Here is a 15,287-nt window from a genome sequence, read left to right on the forward strand (position 1 = left end):
TCGCCGCCTCCTGCGGAAGCGAGTTCCACAGATCCACTGCGTGAAGAAGGACTCCCTTTTTCTCCATCCCGATCCAGGATCCCTGGCTCGGCAAGCTGGGCCTGCGTTTGACTATCGCCCCTCCTCCCGCTGGCCCAGACGCTCTTGCACTGCCCAGAGACGGGGTGAGGTGGGGCTTGAGGGGCTCCATCCTGCCCGCCCCTCCGGACTCCATCCATCTGGGGCTCTTTCCAGCGCGCGAAGCGTGAGCCGCGCTCGTGCCGATGGCTCACCTCGCTACGGGGAGGGGGCGGGCAGAGACTGGAGTGGCTCCCGGTGTTTACACGCGGATTTAGGTACTGAGCCTTCGGAGCCTCGCGGTGGGGGGGGGGTTGCAGATTGTTTGTTTGCAGGCTTGGCGCGAAAGAGGCAGGAGGAGCCTCCCGCTTCCCCAACCCAGCTGATTAGCGCCTGGGCTGGACCAGCCTGGTTTGACGCTGCCCCAATTTCATGGGTTTGTAGAGCTGGGAGGGACACCAACCCCCTGCGATGCACGCTTTATTTATTTATTTATTCTTGCATTTATATCCCACCTTTTTCCTCCAAGGGCCCTACATGACTCTCCCCCCCCCATTACCATCTAATCCCCACAACGACCCTGTGAGGGAGGTGAGGCCGAGGAAGGCAGTGGCTGGACCCCAAGGGCACACCTAGTGAGATTCACGGACGAGGGAGGATCTGAACCCAGGACACCCAGGACTCTAACCACTATGCCACCACTGGCTCTTATGTCTGGATTTCCTCTCCCTTAACCCCCCTCCTCAAATCACTCACCTCTTCTGCAAAGCTGTGGGGCACAACCTCCCCACCCCGTCAAAAAACAACCTTAATGCCCCACTGCAATTTAAAGGGTCCCGGGTTGAGGACATGCCCTATGTTTAAATCACATCCTGGAAACTGTAGTTTACCCCTCCCACAGCTACAATTCCCAATTTCCGTTGGTGCTGCTGCACATTTGCTGCTAAGAGTGACCCACTGTTTCCCTGCCCTCTATTCTATTCTTCTGCTGGCCTTTCACTCAAAAATGGATTGCTTGCTCCTTGCAGGCAGAGATCTGTGTTCTCTTCCCTTGGTGCGGTCTGTAATTTCACAAAAACCTTTCCAGGAAAAAAGCAACCAATTAACACCCCCCCACTCCAAACGTGTGACAGGCGTCAGGGGGATTTGTGCAGGCCGCACTCAGTTCATCTGGGGGGCCATTTAGGACCTGCAGGCTGTGGATTTGCCAGCCAAGTTGTAAAGAAGGGACAGGACAGAAGATTTCCTCTATCCACTTTTTCAGCGATGTGCATTAGAATTATGAACAAGTGGATAGAGAGAAGTTTTTCTCCCTCTCTCATAACATGAGAACTCAAGGACGTCCAAAGAAGCCGAAGGTTGGGACAGGCAAAAAAAGGTCTCTCTTAATGCAGCATGGAGTTAAACTGTGGAACTCCCTCCCACAGGAGCGAGGGATGGCCACCAACTTGGAGAAATCCGCGGGGGAAGAGAGGAGCTGTCGATGGCTACCAGCCACAATGGCTCTGCTCTGTTTCTGCAGTTGGAGGCAGTTTCAGTTGCTGGAAACGGCCGGAGGGGAGAGTTGCTCTTGCACTTGGATTCTGCTTTGGGGCTTCCCAAGGAGGTACCTGGTCGGCCACTGGGAGAACAAGAGACTTACGGGACCGCCTCTCCCAGTACGCCCCACGGAGGACCTTAAGGTCCATAAATAGCAACACCCTAGAGGTCCCGGGCCCTAAGGAAGCCAGATTAGCCTCAACCAGAGCCAGGGCCTTTTTAACTGTGGCTCCGGCCTGGTGGGACGCTCTGTCTCATGAGACCAGGGCCCTGCAGGATCTGACCTCTTTCCGCAGGGCCTGCAAGACAGAGTTGTTCCGCCTGGCCTTTGGCTTGGAATCAACTTGATCCCCTCCCGCTCTTTCCTTTTTCCTTTCCCCTTCTGTGATGGAACTCCTATTTGGGGACTTCCCTGGCTTTTTTCTGGCCCACGTAGGACCAGTCTGGATAGTTGGCCTTGCTGAAGATTTGATGTTTACATCCCTATAAAGTTTTTGATTTGAGTTTCCACTGAAATGAGGCTGCATTTTAATGTTGTACTTAGCCGCCCTGAGCCCGGTCTTGGCTGGGGAGGGTGGGGAATAAATAAAATCTAGTATTATTATTATTATTATTATTATTATTATTATTATTATTAGGTGGGCCACTGGCCTGATCCAGCAGGTTCTTCTTAGGCGTGCCAGGCGCATCAATGTGCTGTGCTATTTACAGCCTAGCACAAGGGGAGAAAAGGGCAGGTCTCTGCCCGCAAGGAGCTCTCCGTCCCCCTGTTTCCTGCGCGGAGGGTGCTGCACAAGAACAACAGGGGTGAATTGGGGAGAGGGATGGCGCTTGCCGGTGGCGTCTCAGCTCCTCTCCGCTGCAGTGGGGACATGACGAATCCTCCCTTCTGTTCTTCTTTGGGGTCTGGGCCAAGCAGATTGCAGTCAGAGGCACACACTGTTTTGTTTTCTGTTTCCCCCTCCTCGGAGGAAGGAGGTCTTTTCTGCCTGGATGCTGACTCTGGAGGAAAGGGCCGGCCGTCGTAGCTGCAGGGCAGAGCCCCTGCTTGGCATGCAGAAGGCACCAGGCTGAATGCCCAACGGCGTCCCCAGGTAGAGTCAAAGCATGGTAGAGCTGGAAGAAGGGACCCTGAGGATCATTCAGTCCAGCCCCCTGCAAGGCAGGTAGTGCTGGGAACGTTCCTCGTCCGACTCCCCAGAGAGTTGCTGCAATGAGTCACGGGCGATTCTGAGCTGGATGATATAAGGCCCCATTTAAATCAGCCAGAACTTGAGGACTAGAATCTTGCTTCATTCTAAAAGGACAGATTTTTATTTGTTTATTGCGTTCATATCCCACCTTTTTCTCCAAGAAGCTCTAAGTGGGGCACGCGGTACGTTAATCTTCTCCTTCTCCATTTGCTCCCCATAACAACCCTGGGAGGTGGGCTCGGCTGAGAGCCATTGACTGGCTGAAGGTCACCTTCAGTGCGCTTTGTGGGAAAGCAGGGAATCCTCTGAAATGCACACATAGCATCGTGTTAAGGGAAGAGGTGGTGGTAATGAGGCCAACTGCTTACCCATTGCAACAATATTCATCATCTTAAATGGCCTTACACATTGTAGACCATGCTGGTGAATCAGGGCCCCTCTGCAGACCAGGCTGCTTTCTCTCCTCTCAGCCAGGACAAGGAATTGACTGGCACAGAGAACTGGCTGCCAACCCCCCTCTGCCAGTTCAGCCCCGCGGAACAGGCTGCCTCAGGCCTGGAGACCCACGTAGGAGAGGAAGCTGTTCTCACAGAATCATGGGAATAACCCCAGGGGTCATCTAGTCCAACCCCCTGCAATGTAGGATTATTATTATTATTATTATTATTATTATACCCCACCCATCTGGTTGAGTTTCGCCAGCCACTCTGGGCGGCTCCCAATAGAGTGTTAAAAACAATACAGCATCAGACATTTAAAACTTCCCTAAACAGGGCTGCCTTCAGATGGCTTTTAAAAATAAGATAGCTACTTATTTCCTTAACATCTGATGGGAGGGAGTTCCACAGGGCGGGCACCACCACCGAGAAGGCCCTGTGTCTGGTTCCCTGTAACCTCACTTCTCGCAATGAGGGAACCGCCAGAAGGCCCTCGGAGCTGGACCTCAGTGTCCGGGCAGAACGATGGGGGTGGAGACGCTCCTTCAGGTATACTGGGCCAAGGCTGATTAGGGCTTTAAAGGTCAGCATCAACACTTAGTGCTGAAGCCTTCTCGGGGTGAGTCAAGCTCAGGATATCATTGGCTACGTATCTGGGAGGCTCTGGAAGCCTCCTCAGGGACCCCCATGCCAAGCAAGGAGGAGGAGGCTCTGAGTGGCCACTAGCCAAAAAGACTACCTTCCACCTCCAGAGACTATACGCTGGGAATCCCAAGTGAAGAGTGTGTTGCTGCTGTCACTGTGAGAGCAGGATGCTGGACTACGATGGTCCTTCTTTGGCCTGATCCAGCAGCCAGGCTCTTCTGATGTTCTTATGGAACCTCCAGTTCCAGAGGCAGTCTATCTCGATTCCTAGGTTCTTTGGGGCATTTGGCCACCGTGATGACAGGAGGCTGGACCAGGTGACCCTCCACTCCTTTGAGCTGACCCAGCTGCTGCAGGGCTCTCCTTTAGGTGCTGTGAGCCTAGTGACACTCTTCCCCAGGGAAGTTGGCAACGTAGGCAAAAGCACCAGAGCAGGCCTGATCTTTTATTCCCATTCCTTCCCTTCCTCTCCCCTTTTTATGAAGATTACCCGCTCTGGGATCCCACAGCTAATTCTCCCCTGGTCTCCTCGCTGGCCCAAATAGGACTAATTTAGCCAGCTAGCCCTGGTGATCATCTAATGTTTATTGGATGGATTTCCCCCCTAAATTGATTTATGAATTCTGAATGAATTTATTCTTACCCATGTTTTATGCTGTTTTTTGTTGCATCAATTAAGTGTTTTAAATTTGTTGTTAGCCACCCTGAGCCCGGTTTTCTAAACCGGGAAGGGCGGGGTATAAATATTATTATTATTATTATTATTATTATTATTATTATTATTATTATTATTCCTGCTCTCCTGGAATTGAGACACCTTTCTCCGAGGTGGGGAGAGAGAGAGAGACCCGCTACACTTGGTGGGACCCTCCCTCTTCCAGGGTGGGGCCGTAGCCCACTTGTGGCCGCATCTGACCAGCGGGAGGGAGGCGAGAGGATTACTCAGGCGCTGAGTAAGAAGCCATGCGCGGAGGGGGCTGAGCATCTGTCGCTCAGCCTGCGTGTGGGGGAAAGAGGGTCTAATTTAATTAGCGTGTAATAAAATGTCAGAGAACAGGAATCCAAACGTGGCGGTGGAATCGGAGGCTCTGTGATGCTGGGGAGGAACGTGCGATGGGGCTTGGTCCTTGGGCTCAGAGGAGGAGGAAGGAGGGAAGAGGAGCTCGGAGGTTGAGGGTCGGCATGTGCGGGAGCCTGCAGTGGCCGTAGACTGACTCCTGGAGCAGCAGGTGTCCTCTGGATAGTCAGAAGGGACCCCGAGGGTCATCTAGTCCAACCCCCTGAAAATCCAGGAATCCCAGCCGAAGCATCCTGGCTCTGCTTAGAAACCTCCAAGGAAGGAAAGTCCACCTTCTTACGAGAGAGACCTTTCCACAGTCGAACAGCTCTGACCCTCAGAAAGTTCTTCCTGGCGTTTAGTCAAAATATTCTTTCTAGCCATCTGAATCCATTGGTTCAGGGTCTTCTTCCTCCCCACCTCCCACCCTGTTCCCTGTCTCTGGGAAGCAGCTGCCCCCTGGGCCTGCTTTTATGGCCTTCCTACTGGGGCATCATGTTGGGCACTTTGAGAACCAGGTGCTGGGCTATTTATTTATGTACAGTGGTACCTCGGGTTACATATGCTTCAGGTTACAGACGCTTCAGGTTACAGACTCTGCTAACCCAGAAATTGTACCTCCAGTTAATAACTTTGCTTCAGGATGAGAACAGAAATTGTGCTCCGGCAGCAGCAGGAGGCCCCATTAGCTAAAGTGGTGCTTCAGGTTAAGAACAGTTTCAGGTTAAGAACGGACCTCCAGAATGAATTACCGTAAGTTCTTAACCCGAGGTACCACTGTACAGTGGTACCTCAGGATGCGAACGGGATCCGTTCCAGAGCCCTGTTCCCATCCTGAATTGAACACAACCCGCGACTGCACATCTGTGTGTGTCGCAATTCGCCGCTTCCACGCATGACGTCATTTTGACCGTCTGCGCATGCGCAAGTAACGCGCTCCATTACTACCGGGTCACTGCAGAGCGCAACCTGAAAGCACTCCACCTGAAGCGTATTCAACCCGAGGTATGACTGTACTGCATTTAATGTCCCACCTCCCCCCCGCCCACAAGGAGCTCAAAGTGGCCAACACGTTTCCCCATCCCTATTCCTTTAATCCCCATGACAACGACCCTGCAAGGTAGGTCATGTTGAGAGGCAGTGGCCACAAGGTAACACCCAGTGAGGGGGGAATTTGAACCTAGGATCTTCAGAGCACATCCTTTCCCCCAAAGAATCCTGGGAACTGTAGCTTGTTAAAAGGTTCTAGGAGTCGTAGTCGTGTGATGGGCAAAGTACAGCTCCCAGGGTAAATTCCGTGCTTTCAAGGGCTGGTGTGCCTTCGCAGGCAGGAGCAGGCAAGGCAGGGCAGCGGGGCGCCATGGCAAAAGTCCCCCAGGGAGAACCACCTGGCTCTGTGGTGCACGGCAGCAGCAGGCGCTGGGCCAATCCTGGCTCTCCGGAGGGAACCCCAAGGGGCAGGACCAGCCACCCCCCTCCTCTCTCTCTGGTTTCCCAAGGGGGTTGAGAAAATAAACAATCTCTGATCAACTTGCCCTTTTTAAAGGAAAGGTTTCAAAGAGATCCGGATTAATTTCGTTCTTGTTTTAAAAAGGCAGAGAGGAGGCAGGTCAGAGGTTTGCCAAATCCAGACGGTGTGGAGAAAGAGAGAAGATGCGACTCCCTTTTTCTGCAAAGGTCAGGCAAAGCTGGGAAGGTGCTGGGAAACCCCTGGAGGAATTGACAGCAAGAGGGAATCGCATGGACGAGAAAGGCAGCCAAGGAAGGGTTTCATACCCAATCTCTTCCCCCATCCCTGCTATGACCCACACCTTTGGGGTTTGTGGGGTTGGAAGGCCCAGCACAGCAGCCCCCCACTGTCATACCACCTGCCATTTTTGGAACATGCAATATGTACTTGTAATCTTTTGTTGGAAGCCGCCCAGAGTGGCTGGGGAAACCCAGCCAAATGGGCGGGGTATTAATAAATTATTATTATTATTATTATTATTATTATTATTATTATTATTATTATTATTACAGTGGACACTCGGGTTGCGAACGTGATCCATGCAGGATGCACGTTCGCAACCCGCAGCGGCACGTCTGCACATGCACGGGTTGCGATCCAGTGCTTCTGCACATGCGCAAAGCACGATTTAGCACTTCTGCGCATTTGCGACCGCCAAAACCCGGAAGTAACCCATTCTGGTACTTCCGGGTTTCGGCAGGTCTCTAACCTGAAAAAACGCAACCTGAAGTGTCTGTAACCCGAGATATGACTGTATTATTATTATTATTATTATTATTATTATTTATTGTTGTTGTTGTTGTTGTTCTTTTGCCCCCCCTCCAAATGGGACCTTCCCAGCTTCACAGTTGGGGAGATTTCCTCTTGCTGTCCGTTCCTCCAAGGTGTTCACAGAACCTTCCAAGCTCTACCTGACCTATGCAGAAAAAGGGAGTCACATTTCTTATTGCATTTCTAGCCCGTCTTTTTCTCCAAGGAGCTCAAGGTGGCGTACAAAGTTCTCTGCTTCCTTGTGGAATCCCCACACCAGCCTTGTGAGGCAGGCGAGGCTGAGTGGCAATGATGGGCCCAAGGTCACACGTGGTGAGTGGGGGATTTGAACCCAGGTCTCTCCCAGGCGCCTAGTCTTCATTTAATTCCCACAACCACCCTGTGAGGCAGCAACTCTAGCTCTCTAGCATGCCTGAAACCAGCGCCGCTCTTTGCACCCATCATACGACATCTGGCAGTTTTGCTGCTCACCTGTGTGGTTCTTTGTGAGCATCAGAGAGCGGGGAGATCCTGGAGGTCCAGTGTGTGGGGAGCCTGGTCTGTCAAGTAGCAAGGCAGGATGCATCTCCAACCAAGATCCTCAAGGGCACCTGGGAAACCTTCAGTTTCACAGGACAGACAAGGCTCTTTGTGGGGTGAGGAAGGAGGGCTGTTTCAGAGGCACCAAGTCTCTGAAAGCCAGCAGCTGGAAACCGCAGGAGGGGAGAGTTGCTGTCGCACTCAGGACTCGTTCACGGGCTTCCCTTCGGGGCATTTGGGTGGCCACAGTGGAAACAGGAGGCTGGACTAGATGAGCCCCCTTGAGCCTGATCCAACAGGCTCTTTTTATATGGAACTCTATTGCGATAGCAGAACCTCCATGCCCGGGGATAGTCTACCTCTGAATAGCGGACGATGAGGATGTTGTGCTCGTTTCCTGCTTGCGGGCTTCTCTTTGGGGCATCTAAGAACAGGATGCTGGACCACATGGGCCCCCTTTGGCCTGATCCTACCCCAGGCTCTTCTGGTGTCTTCTGTTCTTAGGTTTGTCCTGGGCTCAGAGGACTGATGAAGGGGTGGTGGGGTTGGATTGGTTTTCTCAGGTGAAATAAATAGACTTCCTTGTCCAGGGCAGATAAAAGAAAGGACTTCTTCATGTAGTGCACAGTGAATCTATGGAACTCACTTCCACAGGAAGCAGGGACGGCTCCAACCACCTAGGCGGCTTTAAAAGAGGGACAAATTCATGGAGACTACAGGAAGCTACTGGAGGCTGCACTCTGACTCCATGGAGGAAAGGATGGAAGCGAGAGGGAGCCGTGCCAGCCTTGGGGGGGGGGGGCGCGCTGGCATGCCTACACTGGTCCAGGGGCTGATGGGGACCCACTTTGCTGCTCTCTGGGTGGCCATTTTCCAGAGGGGCCCCCAAGGTCCAGCACCCCTCAAACTCTGCACTGATCTGTCCAGCTACCTGTTTACTCCCAGATGAAATGCACACAGTTCGTATATGGCATGGATAAATACAGATTTGCAGGTCTGTGCGTGCAAATTTATCATCTTACGGGACAGGGAAATAAATCATGCATTTCGAATCGTGCATCAAAGTCGTGAAATGGGCTACAAATGCAGTTAAATGGAGCAGGGAGGCATTTGGTTTCAGGCCAGCCCTGTGGCATTCTATACTGATGCATACAGTACTGGCTTTGAAAAGTGGAGGCAGTGCTTTGGGGCATGTACAGAGTGCCTTCCACATCAGGGGCACACACAGCCTTGACAGGGGCGGGCAGAAGTGGGGCAGGGTCGTCTCCCTTGACTCTTTGCAGCTGAGGCCAGCGAATGCTATTTTTGTGGCAAAACACCCTCGATTTCCTTAAAAAGGTTCCGGAGCTAAGGACGGCGTATTTCGAAATTTCGCCCTCTGGTTTTGAAGCCCCGCTCACCCGCGAAGCGTGAAGACTCTGCGCCTGCAGTTTCTGTGCACTCTGCACGCGCTCAAGGGCACCCTCGTCGCTTTTTCTCGCTGCCTTCTGATCTACGATGTCATAAATGCTAATAGTAATAATGAGGAGCCACGGGAAACAGGTGCTGGGGCCGGCTGAGCCCCGGCACCCACACGAAAGGGCTCCCCGCAGCCCCACCAACTGGCCTTCGGGCTGGGCGCTGCCTTTCTTCGCTGCCCATCGATGCGCTCAGGGGCGGCTCGCTCCTGCCTGGCTCGCGTGACCGGCGCTCCACTGGCGCTGCCTTTCTGGGCTCCACGTGGGTTTTGCAGCCATGGCGGATCCAGGAGGAGCGAGGGAGGCGAAAGGTCCCACTACGGATCCGGCGCCAGGTGAATTCGGAGTCGCTCCGGAGCGGGCGCAGCGGGCACGCGCAAGAGGCGTGGAGAGGGGGCTCTGCCTTTATTTATTGTTCTTATTTACTGTTGCTGTTATGTTCTATCTGCCCCCCTTCACAAAAATCTGGAGGTGCCAATATGTGGGGCTTTCCCCCCTGCGTGGTCCTTGCAGGAGGGAGTCGGGCACTGCCGTGGGGGCGGGGGAGAAAAGCCACCTGTAGAGCCCACTTGGCCCGAGGTAGTCTACCTCTGAATATCAGTTGTTGAGCGGAAGGAAGAGCGAGGGCCGTAGGCATCCCCGAGTGAGATGTGGAGGCTGAATTTGATAGGCCTCTGACTTGATCCAGCAGGGTGCTGAGGTCCGTCTCAGCCTCGCTGCAGATTTCGTCTACTTTAAATTGTAAAGTTGGAAGGAACGCTTTAGAGCAGGCATGGCCAAACTTGGCCCTCCAGCTGTTTTGGAACTACAATTCCCATCATCCCTAGCTAACAGGACCAGTGGTCAAGAGTGATGGGAATTGTAGTCCCAAAACAGCTGGAGGGGCCAAGTTTGGCCATCACTGCTCTGGAGGGCTGGACTCTTACAGCTGAGAGGAAGCAGCTTGGCTGTGGTGCTTCCTAAGGGATCTCTCAGGCTGACCATCCTTGCAGGGTTGCTGTGAGGACAATATGGGGAGACAAGAAAGAGAGAGGGAGATTACTCTTGTGCATGCTACTTCCTGCTTCTCAAATTAAAAGCGCTGCTGGTCCCCAATTACCCTGGCCCCAAATTAAGAACCAAAAAGCAATTGCCTTGCAGGGTGAGGCCCTCAAAAGCTCTTTGCAGCACCCTGCTCCCAGATGCTTTTGAATCCCAGTTGCTGGAAACCACAGGAGGGAGAAGGGCTCTTGGGCTCAAGTCCTGCTTGCAGGTTTCCCATTGGCCGCTGGGAGACAGGAGGCTGGACTAGGTGGGCCCCCTTGGGCCTGATCCACCAGGGCTCTTCTTACATCCTGTTGTTGGTGACTGAGCCTGGGAACTTCTGCATGCAAAACACACACTTCTGCAGTGAGCTACGGCTAGTCCCCTAAAAATAAAGCAAGGTTCCAGTCCTCATTGTTCTGACTGAAAAAAGGAAGGTCAGAAACTGCCTTCTCCTGAATCAGGCCATTGGCTCCTCGAGTTCAGCATCATATGATGATTGGCAGTGACTCTCCAAGAGCCTTGAGATGCTATTGGGGATTGAACCTTCTGCATGCCAAGCAGCTGCTCTTGCAGAGAACCCCGCCCTTCTGCCTCAGCCCCGCAATGTGTGTTCCTCTGCTGGTTCTCTTGCCTCTCCCTGGTGAGTAGGCAAGACCTCCGGTGATTCATTTTCGCTCTGCTCCTTCCTACAGTAGCCACCGCCTATTGGGGTGTGTTTTGGGGGGAGCAGGGGGGCACATTCACGCAGGAGCATAAATAGCCCCCCTCAAACTACTTTCTGTCACCTCTCCACCCCCCCCCCCATCCCAAATAACTCTTTGCCAAGTTGTGTTCTCTGAGAACTCTTGGCGCTTTGCTGATTCACAGGATGGCGTTTGTGTTAAAAAGAGGGGGCGTCTTTTTTGGGGGGGAGAATAGAAGAATAGCAGATCGCCCCTTCTGACGTTGGCATTCAGCTGAAGCAATCGATGCCCACCAGCCCTTTCTGGGCAGCTCCATCTACACACACCCTGCCACCGTGGGAGGGTGCCAAGCACCCTGCTAAAAGGTGACTCAGATTTCACCCTACGCCCCCAACTGGCACACTTGCCTCATCTGCCCAAAATACTAGCATGGTGTGTGTGTGTGTGTGTGTGTGTGTTCAGGAGGGAAGATCTCTGCTCCCTGTCCTAGGGGAGCCCCTTCTTGAGAGGGAAGGTGAGGATGCCCCCCACCCATGCTTTCTCTAAATCTTTCATTTCCCCTAAACTTGCCAGAGTTTCTCCCTCCCGGATCTTATTGACTAAATTTCCCCTTTCCTTGAAAGGTGGAGGGGACGTGGGTGGTGCTGTGGGTTAAACCACAGAGCCTAGGTCTTGCCGATCAGAAGGTCGGCGGTTCGAATCCCCGCGCCGGGGTGAGCTCCCGTTGCTCGGTCCCTGCTCCTGCCCACCTAGCAGTTCGAAAGCATGTCAAAGTGCAAGTAAATAGGTACCGCTCTGGCAGGAAGGTAAACGGCGTTTCCATGCACTGCTCTGGTTCGCCAGAAGCGGCTTAGTCATGCTGGCCACATGACCCGGAAGCTGTACGCCGGTTCCCTCGGCCTATAGAGCGAGATGAGCGCCACAACCCCAGAGTCAGCCACGACGGGACCTAACGGTCAGGGGTCCCTTTAACCTTTACCTTGGAAGGTGGAAAGTGGCGGGTTTTTCTTCCTTGGAGGTTTTTCAACAGAGGTTGGATTGGCACCTGTCAAGGAGTCTTTCACTGTGATTCCTGCATTGCAGGAGGTGGGACTAGATGACTCTACTTTACAGTTCTCTTTTGTGATGGAATATATCGGCTCTCTGGCCTGGTGGGTTAAAGGAACCTACAGGTTCAGGGCAGTGCTAGAAATTAGCCCAGGGCCAGGCGCATTTTGAGGCTGCTGAATTTCCTGTTGTGACCACGTGGAGATCTCTGGATTTTTCAGTTGGCGACTGGGGAAGGCAAAGTGCCACTTAGAGAAGGATCTGGAGGATTTTCCTTGAAGCTTGGATTCGTTTTGTTTCATGTTTTAATGTGTTGTAAACCCCTCTGAAATTTGTTCTTTAAACTGTATAGAAATGAAAATAGTAATGATGATAATGATAATCATAGAAACTCCATCACAAAAAAAAGGAAAAAATGGCGCCTAGAAATTCAATTGTGGTGACTGCAGCCTAGGTTTAAGGTGCCATTTGGTGACTAGATTACAGTGGTACCTTGGTTTAAGAACAGCCCTGTTCACGAACTATTTGGTATACGAACTCCGCAAAACCGGAAATAGTGTCCTGGTTTGCAAACTTTACCCCAGTCTAAGAACAGAAGCCGAACGGTGGAAGGGCACCGGCGACAGGAGGCCTCATTAGGGAAAGTGCACCTCGGTTTAAGAACTGTTTTGGTTTAAGAATGGACTTCCAGAACAGATTAAGTTCGTAAACCAAGGTACCACTGTATATATTTGGGTTTCTAGTGCTGCTTCAGGGCCAGTCAGCCTCTGAATACCAGCATAGAAGCAACAACTGCATAAAGAATTTATTACAGTCAAGCAGAATACAGTGGTACGTCTGGTTATGTACTTAATTCGTTCCAGAGGTCTGTTCTTAACCTGAAACTGTTCTTAACCTGAAGTACCACTTTAGCTAATGAGGCCTCCCGCTGCTGCCGCGCTGCCGCCACACGATTTCTGTTCTCATCCTGAAGCAAAGTTCTTAACCTGAGGTACTATTTCTGGGTTAGCAGAGTCTGTAACCTGAAGCGTATTTAACCCGAAGTACCACTGTACAATTTTTCTTAGATGAACTAAATAACAACCCACGAATAATGGCTGGGGTTGAGGAGATTGCTGCCTCTCTGCCCTGCCTGATGTCCCCTTGACCTGATTGAGAAGAGCTGCTCTGGCCCTCTGGTCGCCCACCTGGGCTCTTGCTCTCAACCCTGGAACACATGAAGCGGGCAGGAGACCTCTAACCATGTGCAGAGTGCCTTTCCCTCACTTCCACCCTTCCTGAGGGGAGGAAGCAGAGAAGCCGTGGTGGTTCCTGGATCCCGACCCAGCTGCTGATTCTCTCCTCCTCCTACTCCAGCCCGCCGAGGACCCCGCCGGGTGGCTCACCAGATCCCCCAGGAGATCCTCTCGGACCCTGAGCTCCAGGCAGCCGTGGCGTCCCTCCCCAGCAACTACAACTTTGAGGTCCACAAGACGGTGTGGCGGATCCGGCAGGTTGGGGCGAAGCGGGGTGAGTGTCTTGGCCGGGGGTGGGGGGGAGATGGCAAGACTATGGAGTTGGAAGGGGACCCCCAAGGGTCATCTAGAACAACCCCCTGCAGTCGTCTCCTGCTCTCCTTCCTTGGCTGAGCTCAGGGCTCCCGTCTGATTTGGGCCGTTGGAGAAGTTTGGGCCCTGGAGACCCCCACCCTCTGAGCCCAAGGCGGCTGGTGAAGCAGGAGGCAGGGAGCCTGGGGTGGGCGGAGCCAGAGTCAATGATGGGCGGAGCCAACTCAGGCAGTTGAAGCACCACGATGCTGCTTTAAACACTTGTGGCTCCCCCAGAGGCTTCTGGGAGCTGTAGTTTTGTTCAGGGTCCTGAGAGGTGTTGTAAGACCCCTCTGTCCTCTCAGAACTACAATTCCCACATCCCCCTTCACAGGGAACTCGGGACTTGCAGCTCTCTGGGGGCGTCTCCTAACAACTCTCAACACCCTTGACAAACTACAGCTCCCAGGATTCTTTGGAGGAAACCGGGGCTTTCCACTCCGTCCCCCAGGCCACATGGACACCAGAAAATTCTGATGTTGCTTGTAAGGCAGCCACGGCTTCCCCCAGGGAGTCCTGGGAGCTGTAGTTTGCTCAGGGTGCCGAGTTGTTCAGAGACCTTGCACAGAACTACGGTTCCCAGGGTTCCCTGTTGAATCACTGGGCGTAGGAGCTCTGGGAGGGGCACACAAGGAGGTGGAGGGGAGAGCTGAGAGCTGGATTCAGTATGTGAAGGGGGAAGGCTGGATGGGACCCCCCTGGCCTGATCCTGCAGCCAGGTTCTTGATGCTCTCACATTCCCCCAGGCGTGCAGCCTGCATCCTCATGGGGAAGCCCTGTTTCGGGGGGGGGGGACCAGGGTGGCAGACCTTGGCTTGTGTGTGCGGTGGCTGCCCAGGGGCGGGGAAGGGGCTGGCACAGCGGCTGCTGACTGGTGCCATCCGTGCCAAGACGAGCCGGCTGCGTGCAGCCGTTGCCCGAGCAAGAGTCACGTCGGCCCGATGATCAGCCTCCGCGTCAGGGTGATAATGGGATCGGACAAGGCAGCGTCAGCTGCCGACGGGCCTGGGAGCTCTGCCAGGCGGAACCAGGCCTCTGCTTGCGCGGCTGGGGGGGTGGAGTGGGGAGGGGCCTCTGGAGGGCAGCTAGCCAGGTGCGCCCCAGGTTGGGAGAGATGGGGAGCGGGGATGGAAGGTTCAGGGCAGACAGAAGGAAGGGCTTCTTCCCGCAGCGCGTGGTTAACCTGTGGAACTCGCCTCCGCAGGAGCCACCAACTTAAAAGAGGGTTGGGCAGATTCATGGAGGAGGAGAGGCCACGACCCACAATGGATATTCTCTGCCTCCGCAGGAGGGCAGAGGGCTCTTGCACTCAGGTCCTGCTTGCGGGCTTCCCTTGGTGGCACCTGCCATTGTGAGAACAAAAGACTTAATGTGCCTGATTCATCAGGCTCTTCCTATGGAGAGGTCTGTTGTGGTGCCAGAACCTCCATGCCCAGGGACAGTCTACCTCTGAATACCAGAGGTTCCGCTCAGGTCTTCTTTGTGGGCTTCCCTTTGGGCCATCTGCTTGACCACTGTGAGAAGAGGATGCCGGACGAGATGGGCCCCTCTTGGGCCTGATCCTGCTGCCTGGGAATGAATGGAAAATCCAGATGACGTTTATTCTGTTGCATTTGTATCCCAACTTTTCCCCCAAGGAGCTCAAGGTGGCCTGCATACCTCTCCTCGTTTCATCCTCACAGCAACCCAGTTGAGAAGCAGTGAGCTTCATGGCCAAGAGGGTATTTGAACCCTGGTCTTTTCCGGGTTCTAGCCCAGCA

At 53.5% G+C, this 15,287-nt stretch overlaps 1 protein-coding gene across 2 annotated transcripts in view; it reads left to right on the forward strand.

Annotated features, from left to right (window-relative positions):
- Window positions 1-9,422: 9,422 nt before the first annotated feature.
- Window positions 9,423-15,287, forward strand: part of DPH1 (diphthamide biosynthesis 1) — a 36,941-nt gene continuing 31,076 nt past the window's right edge. For both annotated transcript variants that reach the window (XM_081889618.1, XM_081889619.1), the window contains exons 1-2: window positions 9,423-9,520; window positions 13,298-13,450. In XM_081889618.1, coding sequence (XP_081745744.1) covers window positions 9,463-9,520; window positions 13,298-13,450 — 211 coding nt within the window. In that variant the 5' untranslated portion in view covers window positions 9,423-9,462. The remainder of the gene's footprint in view (window positions 9,521-13,297; window positions 13,451-15,287) is intronic.

This window comes from Podarcis melisellensis (assembly GCF_964234715.1).
Source record: "Podarcis melisellensis genome assembly, chromosome: 15".
In the NCBI taxonomy this organism is placed as follows: Eukaryota; Metazoa; Chordata; class Lepidosauria; order Squamata; family Lacertidae; genus Podarcis; species Podarcis melisellensis.